Source organism: Petromyzon marinus, chromosome 57, assembly GCF_048934315.1.
Source record: "Petromyzon marinus isolate PM22_M1 ecotype Great Lakes invasive population chromosome 57, UKy_Petmar_22M1.pri1.0, whole genome shotgun sequence".
NCBI classification, from domain to species: Eukaryota; Metazoa; Chordata; class Hyperoartia; order Petromyzontiformes; family Petromyzontidae; genus Petromyzon; species Petromyzon marinus.
Genome location: NC_133723.1, coordinates 9946373 through 9971360, shown reverse-complemented (window position 1 = coordinate 9971360; position 24988 = coordinate 9946373). Strand labels below are relative to the sequence as shown.

At 56.3% G+C, this 24988-nt stretch overlaps 1 protein-coding gene across 1 annotated transcript in view; it reads right to left on the bottom strand.

Moving 5' to 3' along the window:
- Positions 1-24659, bottom strand: part of LOC116954876 (disintegrin and metalloproteinase domain-containing protein 10-like) — a 29304-nt gene extending 4645 nt beyond the window's left edge. The window contains exons 1-15 of the mRNA XM_032975678.2: positions 24323-24659; positions 18762-18930; positions 15001-15119; positions 11928-12164; positions 11314-11444; positions 9426-9557; positions 9031-9123; positions 7019-7202; positions 5312-5475; positions 4860-5043; positions 4207-4357; positions 2905-3088; positions 2279-2378; positions 897-1117; positions 406-532 (exon numbers count right to left, since the gene is read on the bottom strand). Of these exons, the coding sequence (XP_032831569.2) occupies positions 406-532; positions 897-1117; positions 2279-2378; positions 2905-3088; positions 4207-4357; positions 4860-5043; positions 5312-5475; positions 7019-7202; positions 9031-9123; positions 9426-9557; positions 11314-11444; positions 11928-12164; positions 15001-15119; positions 18762-18930; positions 24323-24404 (2278 nt within the window). The 5' untranslated portion in view covers positions 24405-24659. The remainder of the gene's footprint in view (positions 1-405; positions 533-896; positions 1118-2278; positions 2379-2904; positions 3089-4206; positions 4358-4859; positions 5044-5311; positions 5476-7018; positions 7203-9030; positions 9124-9425; positions 9558-11313; positions 11445-11927; positions 12165-15000; positions 15120-18761; positions 18931-24322) is intronic.
- Between the last annotated feature and the right edge of the window lie 329 nt (positions 24660-24988).

The window sequence follows — 24988 nt, the reverse complement described above, 5'->3', positions numbered from 1 at the left end:
TGCGTGCGGTGTGTGTGGGGTGTGTGGTGTGTGTGGTGCGTGTGGTGTGTGTGGTGCGTGTGGTGCGTGCGGTGTGTGTGGTGTGTGTGGTGTGTGTGGTGCGTGCGGTGTGTGTGGTGTGTGTGGTGCGTACGGTACATGTGGTGTGTGTGGTACGTGTGGTGTGTGCGGTGCGTGTGGTGTGTGTGGTGCGTGTGTGTGGTGCGTGCGGTGTGTGTGGTGCGTGCAGTGTGTGTGCGTGTGGTACGTGTGGTGTGTGTGGTGCGTGTGTGTGGTACGTGTGGTGCGTGTGGTGCGTGCGGTGCGTGTGGTGTGTGTGGTGCGTGTGTGTGGTACGTGTGGTGCGTGTGGTGTGTGTGGTGTGTGTGGTGTGTGTGGTGTGTGCGGTGCGTGCGGTGCTGGCACCTGGCAGTGGTTTGTGCCGGGGCAGCGTGGGGTTGCTGGTGGGGGTGTGGACGCTGCACACGCGGATGAACGCCGCCATGAGTAGCACCAGCGCCAGCGCCATCAGTAGCACGGCCCACCAGTAGGCCTGGGGGGGGGGGGGAGATCACGGTGGGGGGTCACAGTGTGGGGGGTCACGGTGGGGGGGTCACGGTGTGGGGAGGTCACGGTGGGGGGGGGGGTCACGTGGTCGACGAACGTGTGTTCCTGCTGGCCAAGTTCGCGAGCGTCTTCTGACCCCGTGCCCCTACTGGACATCTGTGGAAAAGAGCTTCACACAGCTCATCGGATTCCCCCTTGCAGTATAAACACCCATTCTGTCAACGGCAAATAAGCGCCGCGGCGGACGGCAGAGAGACCCCCCCCCCCCCCCAACGCCGATCGATACGAGCAGGCCATCGTGCGCCGGAGTCACGCGGCACGGCGCCGGCGGCGGCGCCGGCGGCACTCACGACGATCCACTCGGCGATGGTCTCGTAGAGCTGCGGGTCGAAGATGGCCTTGCGGAGGCGCGCCAGGGGGCCATCGGCGTCGACGAGGCGGCAGCGCGAGAACACGTCGCAGTAGCCGCGGAAGTCGTTGCAGGCGGCGCCCGGCTGCAGCGTCACCACGTGGCCCGAGAAGAAGCGGTGCCAGCTGTCCGAGCCTGTGCTGGAGCACGAGTCGCCATTGCCTGGGAGGGGTCGCGGAGGGGTCGCGGAGGGGCGAGGCTGTGAGGAGGTTCCACGTTGATACGGCACGGCGACAACTCCAGAACTCGGGGCGGTGTGTGGAGAGTGTGGGGGGTTGTGTGGGGGTGTGTGGAGAGTGTGGGGGGTGTGTGGAGAGTGTGGGGGTGTGTGGAGGGTGTGTGGGGAGGTGTGTGGGTGGGTGTGGAGAGTGTGGGGGTTGTGTGGGGGTGTGTGGAGAGTGTGGGGGGTGTGTGGAGAGTGTGGGGGTGTGTGGAGGGTGTGTGGGGAGGTGTGTGGGTGGGTGTGGAGAGTGTGGGGGTTGTGTGGGGGTGTGTGGGGGGTGTGGGGGGGTGTGGGGGGGGTGTGTGGAGAGTGTGGGGGGTGTGTGGGGGTGTGGGGGGTGTGTGGGGGTATGTGGGTGTGTGTGGAGAGTGTGGGGGGTGTGTGGGGTGTGTGTGTGGTGTGTGGGGGTGTGTGGGGGGTGTGTGGGGGGTGTGTTAGAGGGGGTGTGTGGGGGGTGTGTGTGGGGTGTGTTAGAGGGGGTGTGTGGGGGTGTGTTAGAGGGGGTGTGTGGGGGGTGTGTGGGGGGTGTGTGGGGGGGGTGTGGGTGTGTGTGGAGAGTGTGGGGTGTGTGTGGGGGTGTGTGGAGAGTGTGGGGGGTGTGTGGGGTGTGTGTGTGGTGTGTGGGAGTGTGTGGGGGGTGTGTGGGGGGTGTGTTAGAGGGGGTGTGTGGGGGGTGTGTGTGGGGTGTGTTAGAGGGGGTGTGTGGGGGTGTGTTAGAGGGGGTGTGTGGGGGGTGTGTGGGGGGTGTGTGGGGGGGGGTGTGGGTGTGTGTGGAGAGTGTGGGGTGTGTGTGGGGGTGTGTGGGGGGTGTGTGTGGGGTGAGTTAGAGGGGGTGTGTGTGGGGTGTGTGGGGGTGTGTGGGGTGTGTGTGGGGGTGTGTGGGGGGTGTGTGTGTGGTGTGTTAGAGGGGGTGTCCCCAGTGGAGAGGGCGATGGAAGTGCGGGGTGCAGGGTGCAGGGTGCAGGGTGCAGGGTGCAGGGTGCAGGGTGCAGGGTGCAGGGTGCAGGGTGCAGGGTGCAGGGTGCAGGGTGCAGGGTGCAGGGTGCAGGGTGCAGGGTGCAGGGTGCAGGGTGCAGGGTGCAGGGTGCAGGGCGTCTCACCCCGCTCCATGCAGCACACGTGGCAGAGCTCCTGGTCGTCGGCGTTGGCGCAGGCACACTCCTCCAGGCCGTAGCGCTCGCAGATGGAGCCCTCGCACAGCTGCGGGCACGGCGGGGGGCACGGCGGGGGGCACGGCGGGGGGCACGGCGGCGGGGGGCACGGCGGGGGGCACGGCGGGGGGCACGGCGGGGGGCACGGCGGGGGGCACGGCGGGGGGCACGTGAGCCGGCGGTAACGACGACGATGATGAAAACACAATAGTGGTGATGTCGTTGGTGGTGATGACCATGTTCACGATGCTGCTGCTGTTGGTGGTGCTGGTGGTGCTGGTGGTGCTGGTGGTGCTGCTGGTGGTGGTGCTGGTGCTGGCGGTGCTGCTGGTGCTGGTGGTGGTGGTGCTGGTGGTGGTGGCGGTGCTGCTGCTGTTGCTGGTGCTGGCGCTGGTGGTGCTGGTGGTGCTGGTGGCGGTGCTGGTGGCGCTGCTGGTGGTGGTGGCGGTGCTGCTGCTGCTGCTGTTGGTGGTGCTGGTGGTGCTGGTGGTGCTGGTGGTGCTGGTGGCGCTGCTGCTGTTGGTGGTGCTGGTGGTGCTGGTGGTGCCGCCGGCGGCGGCGGCGATGGCACGTACCCCCTTGAGGCACACCTGCGTGCCCGCGTTGCACACGGTGAAGTCGGTGCGCGGGGGCGACGGCGGGCACGGGGAGGAGCGCCCGTCGCAGCGCCCGTCCAGCGCACACTCCGACGCGTTGCGGCACGTCTCGGCGGCACCGCGGTAGCGGCACTGCCGCGTGCAGCACGGACCCTGGGAGGGGCTGGCGACACGGCGACGAAGGCAAAGGGTTCAACCCCCACCGCGAAGGCCTGCACGGGCCGTTTGGGCAAGTGCTGGGGGAGCGAGCGAGCGAGCGAGCGCCGATGAAGGGGGCGGTGTGGCCGGGGCCGCTCCCCGCCGGCTTGGTTGAGCTATCATTCACACCTCAGTGGGATTGACTTGGTAAGATTATTTTGTTTAGTTTTACATGATATTGTTTTGTTAGGGTTTTGTTTTAGTTTTTCCTAGACTTTGCACTCCCGTCGTGTTCTGACCACGTGCCCCTCGCTGGACATCTGTGAGAAAGAGCTTCATGGCTCATCAGATTCCTCCAGTATAGATATTCTGATTCTCCCCAGTGCTGCCGTTTACATGTCAAACTGGGAACGCATTTAAAAGATTTTACTATGAAACCATTTAAATGATTTTAAACCATTGACACCATTTAAACTATTGTTTTATTTTACCAGGCTCTTTTTCGGAAACGACCTGGCCATTACAAATGATAGCTCAACGAAGTTGGCTTGTCATCATCATCATCACGTGGAAAACGACAGCAGCCAAACACTCTAAACGCGTGATGACGTCGACTCTAAATGTGGAGGGAAAAACCGGAGGACCCGGAGAAAAATCCACGCAACCACAGAGAGAGAGAGACACAAACTCCAAATATACAGCAAGCATCAGGGTCGGGATCGAACCCACGACCTCCTGCGTACCAGGCGAGGTAGTTAACATCTCCCAGCCACCGCGGCGCCCGTTAGGTGCCGAGTCGACCTCCTTAGGAGAGGCGGCGGCTTAGGGGAGAGGCCGAAGACCGGTTCGGACATTCGTCACCGATGTTGACCGCGCGCCCGGTGGCGCTTAAACGTTACGCGGTCGATTACTTCCCCACACGCACACACGCGTACGTACACACACACACGTACACACACACACGTACACACACACACGTACACACACACACACGCACGTACACACACGCACGTACACACACGCACGTACGTACGTACACACACGCACGTACACACACGCACGTACGTACGTACACACACGCACGTACGTACGTACACACACGCACATGCGTGCGCGCGCGAGGGGCCCCAACGTGTGAACCACCTGCACTGCATGCCGGGTCTCAGACGGCACCGCTTGCTCTGCTCCTCGTCAGCATTGTGGCAGCACTGGTCGCGGCACTGGTCCCGGTAGCCGCAGTCGCACTCCTCTCCCTCCTCCACGATGCCGTTCCCACAGATGGGGTTCCCAGACTCTGCAGCCCCGAGTCGGCATGGGGGGAGGGGGACACAGGAGGGTGAGCACTGTGGATGCCCGGCGAGCCTCACTCTCATGCCTCCTCTCCACCGACACGTGCCGAGCCGTGCCGAGCCGTGCCGAGACACCCCAAGCTGCGGCTAAGCTGGCTCGGGAAAGATCCCCCGTGTAGCCTGTAACAGACTGTTGGGGCAAGTGCCGTTGGCGAGCAGCAGCGCCTATGAAGGCCGGCACGGCACACGAGGGGGTGGGTGGCCAAAACCACGCCCGGCCGCCTTTGTCTCCCCGATGGCGATGCTCACACACCGCACCAGGTACTCATTTGAGGTCGACCTAGCGGAGGCCCAGGACCGGATCAGATAATCGTCACCGGTGTTGGCCGTGAGCGGGAATCGAACCCGGATCGCCGGGTTCGTAGCGCAGCGTAGCGCTAACCGCTGCGCCACCGCTCCCCGCACACTCTCACACACGCGCACGTACGAGAGCGCCGGGCCACTTGCCGACGAAGCAGTGGTGGCGCTTGGAGGCGAGCACGAGGCTGATGTTGCGCATGCTGCACGGCGAGAAGCGGTTGTTGTTGGGCCGGTCGCCCGAGGTGGCGCGTGCGTACATGATGAAGTTCCCGCGCTCCTTGGCGTCGGGGCTCAGCGACGTCCCCGGGGTGCAATCCAGGCCCGAGTCGTGCTGCGGACGCACGCACGCCAGCCCACTGTCACATTTGTTCGTCCATTTACCGTCCTTTCATTTAGAGGATCATCCGGACATTTATTCATCAGCGCGTCTCCCGGTGCGTCTCCCCCACGTGTCTCCCCACGTGTCTCACGGTGCGTATCCCGGTGTGTCTCCCCGTGTGTCTCCCCGTGTGTCTCCCCACGTGTCTCCCCACGTGTCTCCCCACGTGTCTCCCCAAGGGTCCCCGCGTCGCGTCTCCCCGTGGCGCGTCGTCTCTCACCGGCGAGCCGAAGTTGTGGCCGATCTCGTGGGCGAAGGTGATATGCGACACCTTGGGAGGCACGTGCGCTCCGTAGTTCTTCACCGTGATGATGCCCGTGTTCAGCGACTTCCTCTTCCCGTCCGAGTACAGCTTGTTCTTTTCGCAGATGCCGCCCGAGCTCCCTGCGGACCCCGACATTCGTCGTTGGGCGTTGGCCGCGAGCGGGCAGTCGAACCGCCGGGTTCGTACCCCGGGCGCGTGACGACGAGCACGCGCTCACGAACCCTTTTCGCGTTTCCGATGACGTCCGCAGGCCGCAGGGCGGCGGGTGTTACCCGTTCGACGCCGGGTCTCGGGACGCGCGAGCGGCTCGACCTTCATTTTGTTTCCAGGGGCGCAGCAGCGGCGGCGGCGGCGCACTTTTTAAAAGACGTCGTCAATCACCGCGGAGAACCATAGCGCCAAACCGCGTCACGCACGCCCCTCCCGCGTAGCCTTGCGAGAGCCTCGGTACCGATGAAGTTATTGCATTTTAGTTTTTCTGGATGATGCACACGGCACGTCGCGGGAACGGGTCAACAAACGATAGTTCCGTGTTAATGTTCCACTTTATTGAGCGACTGCTGCTGCGCGTTGTCTTGGTGTGGTCTGGGGCTGCTTCGTTGTGATTTCTGCTGCCTTGCCCAAGCTTGATAAATCAGACGTAATAATTCAGTAATTGGTGCATTCTTTATATTCGTGACCTTTTTCTCTATTTTGCACTCCTATCGTGTTGGCTGAAACTACACTTCTAAAAACACATTTTAAAAATTATTTGTCCAGGTAAGGCCCACTGAGCTATATATAGATTATTTTCAGAAGCAACCTGGCTATCAAGAATGATAGCTCAACTGAGTGCCTTATCATCATCACGGGGAAATTTATATCAGCCAAATACTCTAAACGCGTGATGTTGATTCTAAACGCGGAGGGGAAAAACCGGAGGGACCCGGAAATTTTTCAACGGGACTACGGTGAGAGGGGAGAGACACGCAAACTCCAAATATACAGCAGCAGGCATCAGGGTCAGGATGGAACTCACGACCTCCTGTACACCAGGCGAGGTAGTTAACATCTCCTAGCCACCGTGATGATGATGAGAGAGAGAGACACGCAAACTCCAAATATACAGCAGCAGGCGTCAGGGTGGGGATGGAACCCACGACCTCCTGTACACCAGGCAAGGTAGTCAACATCTCCTAGGCACCTTGGCGCTGCGGTACAATAAAAGTGGACTGTGATAGAATCACCGATCTTGTTGATGTTAAGCCACTCAATTGAAGGGGGCGTATCATACGACTACTCGATCCAAGAATCACTTGCCAACGAATCCATTGCCAATGGCATCGAATGACGACGAATCCACATTTTTGATAGGGCCCACCCAATCAACTTTGAGCTGGCTGCCGGATCGACGGAGCCGCCCGCATCGACACGGCGATTAACCGCGATTCGCGATCCGCGGTGACCATACGCATGCCGCAAATACAACAGCCCCCCCCTTCCCCCCCTTTGGCCAATGCTGCACCTTACTCTCTTCCATGTACGGGGGGGGGGGGGGGGGGGGGGTAGGGGGCGTGGGGAGGGGGCAAGCAAATCTCCGATCGGTGATTTCGTCCGAGAGTCTCAAACCTCACGGCGCTGCCGTAGCGTCGGACGCCACCGCGGCCGCGGCGTGCGGCTCACCGGCGGGCGCGCCGACCCACGCGAGGCCGAGGACGCCGTCGTCGAAGTCGCGGTCGGTGAAGACGTAGGCGAGGCAGTAGTCGTTGTGGTTCTGCTCCGAGTTGAGCTCCAGGAACTTCTCGACGCCGATGTTGGCGAAGCGGAACGGGTTCGTGGGGTCGCGCTCCTCCTCCGTGCCGTTGATCTGCTCGCGGCGTTCACGACGGCGACGTTGGACTTCCTGCGTGTACTCTGATGTCGCGCCGTTCAAAGTCAACCGTGCTAATGGGAGGTGCAGTGTCGAGTCTGTGGGCAGTGCTGAGTCTATGGGCAGTGTTGAGTCTATGGGCAGTGTTGAGTCTATGGGCAGTGTTGAGTCTACGGGCAGTGTTGAGTCTATGGGCAGTGCTGAGTCTATGGGCAGTGTTGAGTCTATGGGCAGTGTCGAGTCTATGGGCAGTGTTGAGTCTGTGGGCAGTGTTGAGTCTATGGGCAGTGTTGAGTCTATGGGCAGTGTTGAGTCTATGGTGCAGTGTCGAGTCTGTGGGCAGTGTTGAGTCTATGGGCAGTGTTGAGTCTGTAGGCAGTGTTGAGTCTATGGGCAGTGTTGAGTCTGTGGGCAGTGTTGAGTCTATGGGCAGTGTTGAGTCTATGGGCAGTGTTGAGTCTATGGTGCAGTATTGAGTCTGTAGGCAGTGTTGAGTCTATGGGCAGTGTTGAGTCTATTGGTAGTGTTGAGTTTATGGGCAGTGTTGAGTCTATGGGCAGTGCTGAGTCTATGGGCAGTGTTGAGTCTATGGGCAGTGTTGAGTCTGTGGGCAGTGTTGAGTCTATGGTGCAGTGTCGAGTCTGTGGGCAGTGTTGAGTCTATGGTGCAGTGTTGAGTCTGTAGGCAGTGTTGAGTCTATGGGCAGTGTTGAGTCTATTGGTAGTGTTGAGTCTATGGGCAGTGTTGAGTCTATGGGCAGTGTTGAGTCTATGGGCAGTGTTGAGTCTGTGGGCAGTGTTGAGTCTGTGGGCAGTGTTGGGTCTTTGGGGCAGTGTTGAGTCTATGGTCAGTGTTGAGTCTATGGGCAGTGTTGAGTCTATGGGCAGTGTTGAGTCTGTGGGTAATGTTGAGTCTATGGGCAGTATAAATGTTGAACTTCTTTTGCACCGTACGTATCCAACCGTGCTAATCTGGAGTGCGGGGAAAGGACAACAAACTAAACACAAAAAGCAGTTTGAAAGAAATGAGTTTGTCGATCTAGATGATGATTTAAAAGTGGCTTCTTAACATCGGAAGGAAGAGCATTCCAGACAGCCGCAGAAGCGGCATCTGAAACGTGCGACCATATAACGTATTCGTTCGTGTCGTATGTATGTTGAACTTCTTTTGCACCGTACATAGCCAACCGCGGTAATCGCAGGTGCTCTTATCATGACCGCGATCGTTGCGCATCGCGACCCACTGTGTTACTTTCCACAATAACATAGAACTTGCTTCATCCACCCCCAGCCTTAGTGGGTATGATGGGGATGAGTCGGCAGCCTACAGGGGGACTGAAACCTCCGCCGCCGCCGCCTCATTGTGATCTCGAGCATTCTGATCGCAGCGCTGTCTGGCTTGCGTTGACACAACAGACTCGCGAGCAGGCCAGGCGGGGCAGGGGGGTGGGCCAGGAGGGGGGAGGGGCGGTGGGGGGGGCCAAGCGAGGGACATTCCACGGTGGCTAGGAGATGTTGACTACCTCGCCTGGTACGCAGGAGGTCGTGAGTTCTATCTGGTCGCGTGGATTTTTCTCCGGGGCGACTCCGGTTTTTCCCTCGACGTCTGGAATCGACATCATGCCGCTGTACATTTGCACGTAATGAGCCGGTTCTGTCGAGCTATCATTTGCGATGTGCAGGTCGCTTCCGGAAAAATGGCTACGCAGCTCAGTTGGGGGCCTTACCTGGAAAAGAAAAAATAAATAAAAACAATATTGTCCTGTCCAGGGCCCCCGAGGAGCCTCTGCGTGCGGCCATGCGCACGACGGACGGCGGCGACTCACCCGGACCCTCTTCACCATGAAGTTGATGCCCCGGATTCCGTTGAAGTTGGTGTTCTGGTAGATGCTGTCGATCGCCCTCACGTGGCTCGCAATCTGACGCACGCGGAGAAACACGCGTGTGTCGCAAAACTGACAAAGAGACCAAGGTCCACCCGTTTAGCCATTAACGGACCCGTTGGGGCAAGTGCTTTTAAGCGAGCACCTACGAAGGCCGGAACAGCGCACGAGGGGGTGGGTGGTCAGCACCACGCCCGGCGCGCCCTTGTCTCCCGAGTGGCAATGTTTACACACCGCACCGGGTACTCAATTGAGGCCAAGTCGACCTTGGGGAGGCCCAAGTTAACATAACCGTCGATGTGGCGCGGCGGCAGCACGCGCACGCGCGCGTCGCTCACCTGTGCGATGACGGCCTCGAGGCTGCCGTAGAACTTGTGGAAGAAGTGGTCGGCCTGGATGAAGAGGAGGCACGTGTTCCTGTCCCCCGGGACGCTGCGTGTGCCACGCACCGCAGCGCCGCCGCCGCCGCTCTGCGCCATGACGGCCAACATCGCACGCCCATTCCGTTTGAGAGTTTTCTCGTTGTTCTTGTCGCTAACTGCGCCCGTGCACCGCTGCCAAAGCGGCAGCAGCATCACCGAATAGTTTGATAAGGGGAGGGTGGTGAGTGATGTTTGGCTGTGAGGACGCGCGTGTGTGTGTGTGCCCGTGTGTGTGTGTGTGTGTGCCCGTGTGTGTGTGTGTATATGGAAGGAGCGGTACCTGATGCAATATGTAAACATCGCCACTGGGGAGATAAAGGCGGATGGGCGTGGTGCTGGCCACCCACCCCCTTTGTGTGCCGTTCCGGCCTTCATAGGTGCCACTCGCTAACGGCACACGCCCCAACAGTCTGTTAATGCTATACGGGGGATCTTTGTCTTTGTTGTTTTACGAGTGTGTGGAAGGAGAAGTAGTGTAGCGGTTAGCACACTTTGCTACACACCCAGCACCCCTGGGTTCGATGTCTGCTCATGCCCAACACCAGTGACGATTATCTGAACTGGTCCTGGGCCTCCCCTAGGTCCACTCAGCCTCAAATGAGTACCTGGTACGGTGTGCCAACGTCACCACTGGGGAGACAAAGGCGGCCGGGCGTGGTGCTGGCCACCCAGCCCTCGTGCGCCGTTCCAGCCTTCATAGGCGCTCGCTAACAGCACTTTCACCCAACAGTTTGTTTAAGGCTACACGGGGGAACCAGCAAGTCTGAACATTTATTATCGCGCACTCTCGGTGATGAGGCCAGCCCACGACGGAAGCGCTACCACGCTGATGATCGCACAGTAAACCCTTCAGAACAACAACAGCAGCAGCAGCGCTGTGTTAAGTCTGTGACAAAACTGGCTGGGACTCAAGTATGGATCCGGAACATCTGCCTGAATTACACTGAAAGTTTTTATTCATGCCCGGTTTATAAAAAGCTTGATATTTTTGACATGAGCCCTGCTCTGCCCTCTCCTGCCCCCCCACTCCCCCGTGGAAGTTTCTAGAATCACCTCCACCCCATCATAGGAATGTGGAATGTCCACCACCGGCTCAGGGTTGTTTGTGTGTGTGCAGGGTACAACATCTCATCTCAAACACATTCGAGATAAACTAAAACTCTTACATTTTAAACATTTTATTTTATTTTACCAGGTTAAGGCCCAATGAGCTACATAGCTATCCTTCAGAAGGGACCTGCCCATCACAAATTGTAGCTCAACGAAGCGGCTTATCACGTGGACATTTTAGCAGCGAAATACTCAAAATGCGTGGTGTCGATTCTAAATGTGGAGGGAAAATCCGGAGGACCCAAGAAAATTTCACACGACCACGGGAAGAGAGAGAGACACGAAAAACTCCAAATGCACAGCAGGCGTCAGGGTCGGGATCGAACCCATGACCTCCTGTATCCCAGGTGGAAAGTTGTTAATCCAATCGTCTGATATGCAGGAGGTCGTGGGTTCGATTCCAACCCTGATGCCTGCATCTCTCTCTCTCTCTCACCGTGGTCGCATGGATTTTTCTCCGGGTCCTCCGGTTTTTCCCTCCCACATTAAGAATCAACATCATCTCTTGCATTTGGCTGCCATACATTTCCACGTGATGATGATGATGAGCCACTTTCGTTGAGCTACCATTTGTAATAGCTAGGGTCGCTTCTGAAAAAGAGCTACGTAGCTCAGCGGGCCTTACCTGGTGAAATAAAAACATTGTCTAGCCGAGTGAGCATCTCGCCGCCGCCGCCGCCGCCGCCGCGCTGACCTCGTCGCGGGCTCCGTCGTCATCTTCCGCGTGCCCCGCGCGGCGCTGGAACGCGGCCATGCGCTGGAAGACTGCACCACTGGCGCAGCCGCCACCCTCCCCGCGGCCGCCGCTGTGGTCGCGGGGGCCGTCTGAGCAGAGACACAACGAGCAACCCCCTGATGACGACGAAGATAACGACGAGGACGACAATGATGACGACGACCAGCGAAGCGATCTTGCGCCCTCGCCGCAAGGCAGCAACGGCGGTGGCCGTCGCATCATCATCATCATCATCGTTGATTATCATCGTCGACATTATCGTCGTCGTCGTCGTCATCGATGTCGTCGTCGTCATCACCATCATCGTTGATTATCATCGTCGTCATTATCGTCGTCGTCACCATCATCATCGTTGATTATCATCGTCGTCATCATCCTCGTCGTCGTCGTCATCATCATCATCCTCGTCGTCGTCGTCATCATCATCATCATCGTTGTCATCATCATCATCCTCCTCATCGTCGTTGTCGTCCTTTAAGTCGTCATCGTCATTATCTTCGTCATCGTCGTCATCACTATTGTCATCGTCATCGTCGTCATCATCATCATCGTTGTCATCATCATCATTTCACCAATGTCGTCCTCGTGGTAGATGACGGAATGGAAGGGTGCGGTGGTGGCAGCGGCGGCGGTGGTGGCAGCGGTGGTGGCGGCGGTGGTGGTTGTGGCGGTGGTGGCGGTGGTGGTGGCGCCTGTCTCCGGGTAGCGCTCCGCCGGCTCCACGTAAAAGGTGCCGTCCGTGCCGGTCGTCACGACGCCCTCGAAGCGCCCGCTCAGCACCGAGCCGTGGCACCACGATCCCGGCTCGCCTGGCACCGTGCGGGGGGGGGGGGGGGGGGGGGCAGAGATTCACCACAGGGAGAGTTCTCGTGTCGTTTTGACGTTCCTCCTCCTACCTCCGGTGAAGCAGCACAGACCACAGCGGTTTTACTGTGCGGTCCATCGACTAACATTGCCTAACGACTAACATTGCCCATAGACTAACATTGCCCATAGACTAACATTGCCCATAGACTAACATTGCCCAAAGACTAACATTGCCCATAGACTAACATTGCCCAAAGACTAACATTGCCCATAGACTAACATTGCCCAAAGACTAACATTGCCCATAGACTAACATTGCCCATAGACTAACATTGCCCATAGACTAACATTGCCCAAAGACTAACATTGCCCATAGACTAACATTGCCCAAAGACTAACATTGCCCATAGACTAACATTGCCCATAGACTAACATTGCCTATAGACTAACATTGCCTATAGACTAGCATTGTCTATAGACTAGCATTGTCTATAGACTAGCATTGCCTATAGACTAACATTGCCTATAGACTAACATTGCCCATAGACTAGCATTGCCCATAGACTAGCATTGCCCATAGACTAGCATTGCCTATAGACTAACACTGCCTATAGACTAGCATTGCCCATAGACTAGCATTGCCTATAGACTAGCATTGCCTATAGACTAATATTGCCCAAAGACTAACATTGCCCATAGACTAACATTGCCCATAGACTAGCATTGCCTATAGACTAATATTGCCAAGACTAGCATTGCCTATAGACTAACATTGCTGATAGACTAGCATTGCCTATAGACTAATATTGCCCAAAGACTAGCATTGTCTATAGACTAACATTGCCCATAGACTAGCATTGCCTATAGACTAATATTGCCCATAGACTAACATTGCCTATAGACTAGCATTGCCTATAGACTACCATTGCCCAAAGACTAGCATTGTCTATAGACTAGCATTGCCTATAGACTAACATTGCCTATAGACTAACATTGCCCATAGACTAGCATTGCCCATAAACTAGCATTGCCAATAGACTAACATTGCCCAAATGCTAGCATTGCCTATAGACTAACATTGCCTATAGACTAACATTGCCTATAGACTAGCATTGCCTATAGACTAACATTGCCTATAGACTACCATTGCCTATAGACTAACATTGCCCAAAGACTAGCATTGCTTATAGACTAGCATTGCCTATAGATCTAACATTGCCTATAGACTAACATTGCCCAAAGACTTGCATTGCCCATAAACTAGCATTGCCTATAGACTAACATTTCCCAAAGACTAGCATTGCCCATAGACTAGCATTGCCTATAGACTAACATTGCCTACAGTCTAGCATTGCCCATAGACTAGCATTGCCTATAGACTAACATTGCCTACAGTCTAACATTGCCCATAGACTAACATTGCCTATAGACTAGCATTGCCTATAGACTAACATTGCACAAAGACTAGCATTGCCCATAGACTAGCATTGCCTATAGACTAACATTGCCTATAGACTAACATTGCCTATAGACGAACATTTCCCATAGATGCCTGTAGACTAACATTGCCCAAAGACTTACATTGTCCATAGACTTACTATGCCCAAAGACAAACAATAACTAAAGACTAACATTGCCCATAGATTACCCTTTCCTTTAGACTTACATTGCCCATAGACTAACATTGTCTATAGACTAATATTGCCAAAATATTACCCTTTCCCATAGACTAACATTGTTCATAGACTTTACCGAAAGAACCAAAGAAGATGAATCATTGCAGTCACGAAAGCTTGAAATCGAAAAATTGTTCATAGACTAACATGGCCCGGCTCACCCCCACCCCCAGGATCAACCCAATGCCCCCCCCCCAGTCACCCCCCACCCCACCCCACACCCCACCCCCGTCTCACCGTGCAGCGAGCCCGTGTAGATGTCCCACGTGTAGATGTGTGGGCTCACCGTGTAGACGTGCCACGTGTAGATGTGCCACGTGTAGACGTGTGGGCTCACCGTGTAGATGTGCCACGTGTAGACGTGCCACGTGTAGACGTGCCACGTGTAGACGTGTGGGCTCACCGTGTAGACGTGTGGGCTCACCGTGTAGACGTGTGGGCTCACCGTGTAGACGTGTGGGCTCACCGTGTAGACGTGCCACGTGTAGACGTGCCACGTGTAGACGTGCCACGTGTAGACGTGCCACGTGTAGACGTGCCACGTGTAGACGTGCCACGTGTAGACGTGTGGGCTCACCGTGTAGATGTGCCACGTGTAGACGTGCCACGTGTAGACGTGTGGGCTCACCGTGTAGACGTGCCACGTGTAGACGTGCCACGTGTAGACGTGTGGGCTCACCGTGTAGACGTGCCACGTGTAGATGTGCCACGTGTAGATGTGCCACGTGTAGACGTGTGGGCTCACCGTGTAGACGTGCCCCGTGTAGACGTGCCACGTGTAGACGTGCCAAGTGTAGACGTGGCACGTCTACACGTGCCACGTGTAGACGTGCCACGTGTAGACGTGTGGGCTCACCGTGCAGCGAGCCCGTGTAGATGTGCGACGTGTAGACGTGTGGGCTCACCGTGTAGACGTGCCACGTGTAGACGTGCCACGTGTAGACGTGTGGGCTCACCGTGTAGACGTGCCACGTGTAGACGTGTGGGCTCACCGTGCAGCGAGCCCGTGTAGATGTGCGACGTGTAGACGTGTGGGCTCACCGTGCAGCGAGCCCGTGTAGATGTGCGACGTGTAGACGTGTGGGCTCACCGTGTAGACGTGCCACGTGTAGACGTGTGGGCTCACCGTGTAGACGTGCCACGTGTAGACGTGTGGGCTCACCGTGCAGCGAGCCCGTGTAGATGTGCGACGTGTCGTACGTCTCCACCGCGCCGCTCGTCTCCACCCGGAAGTCGTCCACAAAGAGGGAGGAGTCTCGCCGCAGCCGCAGGTGGAAGGACCTGCGGGCGGCGCGGGCGGCACGGAGGGTCAAGGGGATCGCCAGAGCCCGAAGAGCGCCGCGAGTGAGCGGCCAGCCGCCTACCAAGGCCCGGCCACGGCGCACTGAGGGGGCGGGCGTGTTGGGCTGGCCAGCGCCACGTCCCGGCCGCCTTTGTCTGGGGGTGCCACGGCGGCTCGGAGATGTTAATTACCTTGGCAGGTACACAGGAGGTCTGGGGGTTCCGTTCAGACCCCGACGCCTGCTGTAAATTTGAACTCTATGGCGATGACCCGGGGGTACCGTAGTACCCCGGCTCTCGCGCAATGTCCGTGACGCGGTCATTCTTAGCCTGTTGATGGTCGGCGACGTGGCAGTCGACTCATCTGGACGAGCTGTCCTCACGATGCACCACCACCACCACCACGGGGCGTGCCGCGAGCGTTCGGGGTTTCGGCGCCATCGTCCTCGCTGCGTGTCGACATCGCGGGGTGTGGCACCACCGATGTCGGATTGATTGCTACCCCAGTCGCGGAGTGAAGTACACCCCTGGCGAAAAATAAAAATAGTGGCCCAGAAATAAAATATTTAATTGCCTCGGCCATTCTGTATTATTTGGTACCCCGGGGTTCCGCCATGAGGATCATTTGGAGTTTGCGTGTCTCTTTCTCTCCCCGTGGTCACGTGGTGATGAGTGGTCATGGGGCTATCGTGTGTGATCGCCCGGTAGCTTCTGGAAAAGAGCTACATAGCTCAGTGGGCCTTACCTGGTGAAACAAAAACATTGTTTCCATAGATTTAGTCTCCGCTTCGCACCACATGTATTCATTTGAGGCCGAGTCTATCTAGGGGAGGAGAGGCACGCGGGACGGGTTCGGACGGGCGTCATTGGTGTTGGCCGCGAACGGGGATCGAACGCGGGTCTCCCCGGCGGGTTGTGTAAGCGATGAGCGCGCTCACCGCTGCGCCACCGCTCTGCGCCGGCGTCGCTCTGCGCTCGTCACGGCACGGATCGTGGGACCACGGACCACTGTGGGACCATTGTGGGGCCATGGTGGGACCAAGGTGGGACCATGGTGGGGCCATGGTGGGACCATTGTGAGGCCATGGTGGGACCAAGGTGAGACCAAGGTAGGCCGATGGTGGGACCATGGTGGGACCATTGTGGGACCATGGTGGGACCAAGGTGAGACCATTGTGGGATATAGTGGGACCATGTGGGACCATGGTGGGGCCATGGTGGGACCATGGTGAATGTTGGGACCAAGGTGAGACCATTGTGGGAACCATGGTGGGACCATTGTGTGACCAAGGTGAGAACATGTGGGGACTATGGTGGGACCAAGGTGGGACCATAGTGGGAATATGGTGTGACCAAGGTGGGAACATGTGGGATCATGTGGGACCAAGGTGGGTCCATAGTGGGGCAAGGTGGGACCATTGTGGGACCATGGTGGGACAAGGTGGGACCAAGGTGGGACCAAGGTGGGACCAAGCTGGGACCATTGTGGGATATGGTGGGACAAGGTGGGACAAGGTGGGACCATAGTGGGGCAAGGTGGGACCAAGGTGGGGCCATAGTGCGGCAAGGTGGGGCCATTGTGGGACCATGGTGGGACAAGGTGGGACCAAGGTGGGACCATTGTGGGAACCATGGTGGGACCATTGTGGGATATGGTGGGTACGAAATAGCGGCAGCGCTATGAGGCCACCGTGACCCAATAGAAATTAAACTGTGCAAATGTTTCATCAATTGACAGTTGTTGTTTTCACATAATCCACTTAGCGATGCATTCCTGGGCTTGATTCTCATTTTTTATAGAGTTTATAATTAACGAAATTCACTCGGTGATAATCAACTTCCATGAGTATTAATTAAAGTAATTCACTTAGCGATGCATTACTGCCGAATTAGAATTGCTCTTCAACTCTCCGGCGAGCGAGCCAGCCCGGACGACGATTGACATCGAGTGCAATGAATCGGCGCGCAGTTACAACGCTTAGGAGCGCGAGTGGCGATTAAATTTGTTTGGCCGTGCTGCGTGGTGGAGGGTCTCGACGACACAACGTTTCTCCAGAGCATCGCGCGACCTCAGCCGAGAACGTCGATCGCGACTCACGGTATGCAGTTCGTGGATTTTGAAAATGTGCGCATCGTTTGGCGATGCCGCTGCTGCATTGGCAGTGCACAAGCAAAGACAACAACAACAACAACAACAATTCAACACGTTCCGTGTCAACACCACAGTGGCTTTAAAAACGAAAAAAATACGGAACACGTCGACGTTTTGGGCACGTTGTTACGCGCTCTAACAAAGGTCCATTGTCCGAAACGTTTATATATTCGCGTTCTCCCTTTGAAGCCCACAGTGTGTTTGGACAAATGTGTTGAGTTTTATTTTCAAATGTACGCACAGGTGAAGGTCCGTAACAATGTTTATTTATTATTTACAACCAATTTATTCTTTCACTGTTGGCGCCCAGCCCAGTCCAGCCGCACCGGGCGAAATGTGATTCGTAAATTTGACCCTTACCCGCTGTGTACCATCGATCCGGACAATTTTCAAGTGCAATCGAATTGAGGGACCGCGTGTTGTTGTTGTTGTTGTGTTGGTGCAGTCTGGGACTGTTGCCGATGATGCTGCTGCTGCTGTTGTTATTGTTGTTTAGAATCAACGTAGCGAGTCTACAGTCATTTGGCTACCGCTATGAATTTCCACGTGACGATGATGATAAGCCCGCTTCGTTGAGCTATCATTTGTGATGGCAAGGTCGCTTCTGAACAAAATAAAACTAATAGCTCAGTGGGTCCTTCCACCGCGGCTGTTCAACTTCGTGGCGTTCACGCTCGAACGGGTGTTCGCTGCCAAGCGCTTCTTCCATTCGGGAAAACTTGTCAGACTACGTGGAAGTGTGCACCGTCATAACGCAGTTTCTGAGCGGTGCATCGGTGGCTAAGAGATGTTGACTCCCTCGCCTGGCACGCAAGAGGTCGTGGGTTCGATCCCGACCCTGACGCCAGCTGCATATTTGGAGTTTGTGTCTCTCTCGCTCTCTCCGTGGTCACGTGGATGTTTCTCCGGGTCCTCCAGTTTTTTCCCTCCGCATGTCGAATCAACGTCACTCGTTCCGAGTATTCGGGCTGCTAGAAGCGTTCCACGTGACGATGATGATGACAATGCACTTCCTTGAGCTACCATTTGTGATGGCTTCTGAAGAAAGGGCGATATAGCAACTCAGTGGGCCTTACCTGGGGAAGCAAAATAGTTAATTGTCTTAGCAATTGTTCTGTTGCCTTGCCCCAAAGTTCGGTGTTCATGTACTTGCGTAAATTAGTACTTTGTGTACTTTATTCATGTTTACTCATTTCCAGCGACTGCCTTACCTTTTGTCCAGCTTGCTCTTCTCGCATCGTCGATCGCGTTTGTTCATTGATGCGACGCCGCTTACCCCCACTCCGCCCCGATTGGACATCTACGACAAAGAGCTTCGCAGCTCTTCGGATTCCTCCTCCAGTCCAAACCAAACATTACGATTCCGACTGCCTGCCGAGCTACCGCCGCCACTGAACCCGGCGTGCATACGTGGGAACGTCTTTCGTCACCGTACGTAGCCAATCGCGCGTGCCGTGCGCGTGCCGTGCGCGTGCCGGGCGCGTCCTTACCGTCCGTACGCCGAGAAGCGGATGCTCAGCTGCGCCGTCTGCCGGCCCAGGGCGGCGCGCCGGACGCGCTCGTGCTGCGTGTGGACGTCCTCCGTGTCGTAGGAGAGGCCCTCGTAGCGCCGGATGTAGCTGCCCAGGCCCTGGCCCAGGCCGCCGGCAACCCCCGGTCCTGCGCGCAGGACGACTCGCTCCTCTCCGTTTCCCCGCCACAACGCACAACCGCGCCGCGACGGGATCCCACCCCCCCCCCCCCCACCGTGCCAAACCGGCCCGGCGTGGTTCGGGAGACGCTGGGTTAGGGTTCATTTTTCCCTTCCCCTCGCCCCCCACTACCCGTGCCGTGCCCGTTTAGCACGCCCCCCCCCCCCACCCTCTCCTCCTCTCCATCCCACTACGCTAACTCGCCGCGTCGTTTTAGCCACCCCCGGGCGCTCCGCTCGTCGTGATCTGGTTCCGTCTGTAAAAGATGTGATTCCGGACATACAGTACCCTGGTGTCTACAAACTAAGTTGCCTCTGTGGTAGTAGTTACATTGGAGAAACCAAACGCCATGTCTCGGACCGCATTCGTGAACACAAAGCAGGCCTGAAACACGGTAGGACCAACACCTCGGCCGTGGCAGATCATTGTTATAATTCAGTAGGCTCACATGACATAGACTTTTCCAAGACAGAGGTTCTTTGTAAGCCATCTGGCTACCATGAGAGATTCGTTCATGAGGCTATCCACATATACAAGCACAGAGACAATTTCAACCGAGAAGATGGATTCTGGCTTAGCAATCATTGGAAAGATTTGATAAACCATTTCAGGTCTTAATTGATTGTTCATGCTTACAGTGGCTTTCAGACAGCATACATTAATTTTTCGTCTCCCACCCTCCTCTTTTCAGAACATAGATGGACTCGTCCTTCTAAATAAATTGCCAAATCGCTGCGCGTGGCGCTGACGTTTTTTAAAAAATAAATAAATACACCGTTTAAAAATAAATAAATTAATGCGAACCAACACACCTGATGACGACCGTTTGTGTTATGGTCGAAACGTCGTGAGAATTTTTATTGTTTTATATATTTTATTATTTTATTGTTTCCCTTCAACGTGACTTTACCGAAAGAGCTAAGAATATGAATTATTGCAGTCACGAAAGCTTTAAATCAAAACCAAAAGCAGTTGTAAAGAAATGCGTTTTCAATCTGGATGATATGAAAGGACATAGCTCCCTGTGGCTTCCTTACATCGGAAGGGCATTTCAGACGGCAGCAGCAACGCAACATGTGGCTATCACACACGCACGCCCCATCGACCCCTCCTCACACCTCGGGATCAATACAGGCGGCGCTGTGAGTCACTTGGACTCTCCACCTCAACGCCAAACCTCGTGTGCGAGTCCATGTATGTGATGTGTCGCCACGCGTGCAACAAAAGACAAAAGATCCCCTGTGGAGCATTTAACAGACTGTAGGGGCAAGTGCCATTAGCGAGTAGCGGCGATCGAGGCCGGCACGGCAACACGAGGAAGTGGGTGACCAGCACCACTCCCGGCTGCCTTTGTCTCCCCAATGGCGATGTTTACACACCGCACCAGCTACAGTATTCATATGAAGCCGAGTCTACCTAGGAGAGGGCCTGGGACCGGTTCAGATATTCGTCAACGATTTTGGTTGTAGGCGGGAATCGAATTCAGCTAACCACTACACTACCGCTACCACGTCGGCAACAAACACAAAGGTCCCCCCGTATAGCCTGCGTGGACTGTTGAGGCAAGTGCTGTCAGCGAGTAGCACCTATGAAGACCGGCAGGGTACACGAGGGGCCACCGCCACCACGCCCGACCGCCTTTGTCTCCCCATGTTTTTACACGCCACGCCGGGCACTCATTTGAGGCCGAGTCGACCTAGGGGAAGGCCCAGGACCGGTTCGGATAATCGTCACCGGCGCCGGTGGCCGTGAGCGGGAATGGACCTCGGGTCGCCGGGTTCGTGGCGCGGCGCTGAACACCGGAGCAGCGGTTAGCGGCGCTGCAACGCAACACAGCGGCAGGTGAAGGCGGCCTAACGCCACGCACACACACACACATACACACACCCCCACCACCGCACGCACACTCCGCACGCAAACACCCCAAACCCACCTGGTCAAGGCTGTTGGGCTCGAGTGATTGTCAAGAGAATGACTAAGAGTTGACACAATTGCACGGCAAACATCAAAAGTGTCGATGTTGGCGCACGTGATTGGTCAAGGTTGGTGGTGGGGGGGGGGCACTCTGGGCTTGCAATCCAGAGGTGTGTGCAAAGAAGCAATTCAACTCCACGTGCGCGCGCGCGCAATTCCATTTCACTACGATTATCTTCACATTTGACCAAGTATGGCCCGCTGAGCTAATTGCAAAGCACTCTCTGTTTTATTTTTTTTACAAAAGCGAACCTGGCCACAAATCATAGCTCCACGAAGTGGTTCGTCACCATGCGGAAATGTACAGAAGCAGCCAAATGCAACACTCCAACCGCGTCTCCGTTGTAGATGCGGCGGGGAAACACACGGAACACGCGAAACGAGTGACGTTGATTCTACATGTGGAGGAAAAAAACTGGAGGGCCGAGAAAAATGCGCACGACCACGGGGAAGAGAGACACGCAAACTGCAAATGAGGTCGTGGTTTCGGTCCCGAGCCTGACGCCTGCTGCTGCTGTATATTTGGAGTTTGCGTGTCTCTCTCTCTCATCGTCATCACGGTGGTTAGGAGATGTTAACTACCTCGCCTGGTATACAGGAGGTCGTGGGTTCGATCCCGGCCCTGACGCCTGCTGCTGCATATTTGATGTTTGCGTGTCTCTCTCTCTCTCTTTGTCATCATCATCACGGTGGCTAGGAGATGTTAACTACCTCGCCTGGTCTACAGGAGGTCGTGGGTTCGATCCCGACCCTGACGCCTGCTGCTGCATATTTGAAGTTTGCGTGTCTCTCTCGCCGTGGTCGCGTGGATTTTTCTCCGCGTCCCTCCGATTTCTTTCCCTCCACATTTAGAATCAACGTCACGCGTTTACCGTATTTGGCAGCTATACATTCCCACACGACGTCGATGAAGATGATGAGCCCACTTCGTTGAGCTATCATTTGTGATTGCCAGGTCGGTTGTGAAAATGAGCTATGTAGCACAGTAGGCTTTCACCTGGTTAAAAATTACAAAATAAACGGTTTAGTGCGGTGTAGCTTCTGATTGCAAGGCGAGACGTTATATTGGCCTCCACACTGGGGTAGGTGAACCATGGAACTCCGGGAGGGGGGGGGGGTGGAGCAAGCCACATAGTTGACCTGGAAGGCTACGACAGGGCAGTGGTCGAGAAGTCAGGGATGGGGGGGGGGGAGGTGACAGTCCGAGGTGATGGAACGCGCTCTGAGAATTCGTCGAGACGGTGAAATCGTTTCACGTGCAGCAAAGAGGGTCTGGCGTTGGGGGTGGATTGTGACGGTTGGCACTGGGAGGCCTTCATCCAGCAGTGGATCGGCCATAGCTGACCATGACAACGTTGGACTCATTCTATCCCTGGACTCTACTCCTCCCTATTATCGGCGATAATCCGTCGATATTGTTTTTCGTCTCCCCATCCCCGCGCCTCCGATTGGCTACGTACGGTGCGAAAGAAGTTAAACGTGCTGCACGTGCATGAAACGGCACCCCGATGTCTGCTATTGTGGATAAGAGGAGCCACTCATAAACAGAAAGACACACACACAAAGGCTCACGTGAATACGGAAAGACAAACACATCAAGACTGAAATGCACACATATACATAACAGGTACATACACACACACACAAAGCTATGCACACGAGGGGGTGGGTGGCCAGCACCACGCCCGGCCGCCTTTGTCTCCTCAGTGGCGATGTTCACGACACACCGCACCAGGTACTCATTTGAGGCTGAGTCGACCTATGGGGAGGCCCATGACCGGTTCGGATAATCGTCACCGGTGGTGGCCGTGAGCCGGGAATCGAACTCGGGTCGCCGGGTTCATAGCGCAGCCCTCACACCCCTACACAAAGCCAAATAGTACACAACAACACTACACAAAGATACACAAAGCCACATGGTACACACCACTACACAAAGACACACAAGGCCACATGGTACACAACACTACACAAAGACACACAAGGCCACATGGTACACAACACTACACAAAGACACACAAGGCCACATGGTACACGACACTACACAAAGACACACAAGGCCACATGGTACACAACACTACACAAAGACACACAAGGCCACATGGTACACAACACTACACAAAGATACACAAAGCCACATGGTACACACCACTACACAAAGACACACAAGGCCGCATGGTACACCACACTACACAAAGCCAAATAGTACACAACACTACACAAAGACACACAAGGCCACATGGTACACAAAGCCAAATAGTACACAACAACACTACACAAAGATACACAAAGCCATATAGTACACACTACACAAAGCCACATGATACACACTACACAAAGCCACATGGTACACACTACACAAAGCCACATGGTACACAACACTACACAAAGATACACAAAGCCACATGGTACACACCACTACACAAAGACACACAAAGCCAAACGTGGCCGTGTCTCGTGGTGGCGGGTTTCACGACACATTTATATTTTTGCTCGATCTGACCCCAAATATAAAAAAACACAACAACCTGCATTATGGACGATATTGGTCTCGCAATCCTCCTACGTGTTAATAAACAGTGCATCCACGACACACACACAAGACAATGGCCACACACACACGGCAGACAATAAGACAAAGATCCCCGTTGTACAGGCTTAACGGGCGTGTGGGGGGCAAGGCATCACGAGGATCTGGCTTAACGTTGGCGGGGCGCGCAACCACCACGCCCGGCCGCTTTTGTCTCCCTCTCTCCCTCCCCCGGGCAACCTCCATCCCTCGCAGCAGCAGCAGCACGCAGTGCTCCCCTCCAGCTCACGCTCGGCAGAGTCGAGACCTCCCCCCCCCCCGTGTAGCCCGTAACAGACTGCTGGGGCACGTGCTGTGAGCGAGCAGCACCGCTTGAAGGGCCGGCACCGTGGGGCAAGCGAGGGGTGGCCAGCAAACACGCCCGGACGCCTTTGTCTCCCCCAGTGGGGATGTTTACACACCGCAACCACAGGTACTCATCAGAGGCTGAGTCGACGACGACAACAACAACCACAACACACAGCCCCCAACACGCCACCACTAATGCTCGTGTGACCACCACCACCAGCAGTGCCAGCACCACCACCATCACCACCACCACCACCAGCACCACCACCAGCACCACCACCAGTACCACCACCACCATCACCACCACCATCAGCACCACCACCAGCACCACCACCAGTACCACCACCACCAGTACCACCACCACCAGCACCACCACCAGCAGTACCAGCACCACCATCACCACCACCAGCACCATCACCACTAGCACCATCACCACCAGCACCATCACCACCAGCACCACCATCAGCACCAGCACCAGCACCACCCGACACGCGACCGTCAACCTCACCTCGGCTGGTTGCGCTCGGCGAGCTGATCGATGCCACGACGATGAGGAGGAGAAGAAGAAGGGGAGTCCGCGTGGGGTGCATCGCCTCTGGAGATCCCTGCCTGCCCTGCCTGCCTTGCCTGCCCTGCCTGCCTGCCCTGCCCTGCCTGGCCTGTACGCCACGTACGTCGTGCCCTTGTTACTGGAGGAAGAAGAGAGCGGGAGAAGGCTGAGAGAAACGGCGGCGATGTCCGCCGAAAGGCATCGCCGCGCGAACGCACAGAGCAGAGCACACACTCGTTGTATTCACACTCGTTGTGCTCACACTCCCTTCCCACCAGGGGGAGCACTCCCTGCGCGGATATGGAAGCCTCCTCCTCCCCCCCTCCTCCTCCCCCCCTCCTCCTCCCCCCCTCCTCCTCCCCCCCTCCTCCTCCCCCCCTCCTCCTCCCCCCCTCCTCCTCCCCCCCTCCTCCTCCCCCCTCCTCCTTCCCCCCTCCTCCTCCTCCCCCCTCTCTCCTCCTTCTCCTCCTTCTCCCCCTCCTCCCCTCCTCCTCTCCTCCTCCCCTCTCCCCCCCTCCTCCTCTCCCCCCCCTCTCCCCCCCTCTCCCCCCCTCCTCGCTCTCTCTCCCCCCCGTGATCGCGTGGATTTTTTTTTCCCTCTGGCTCCCCCGACTTCTTCCCTCC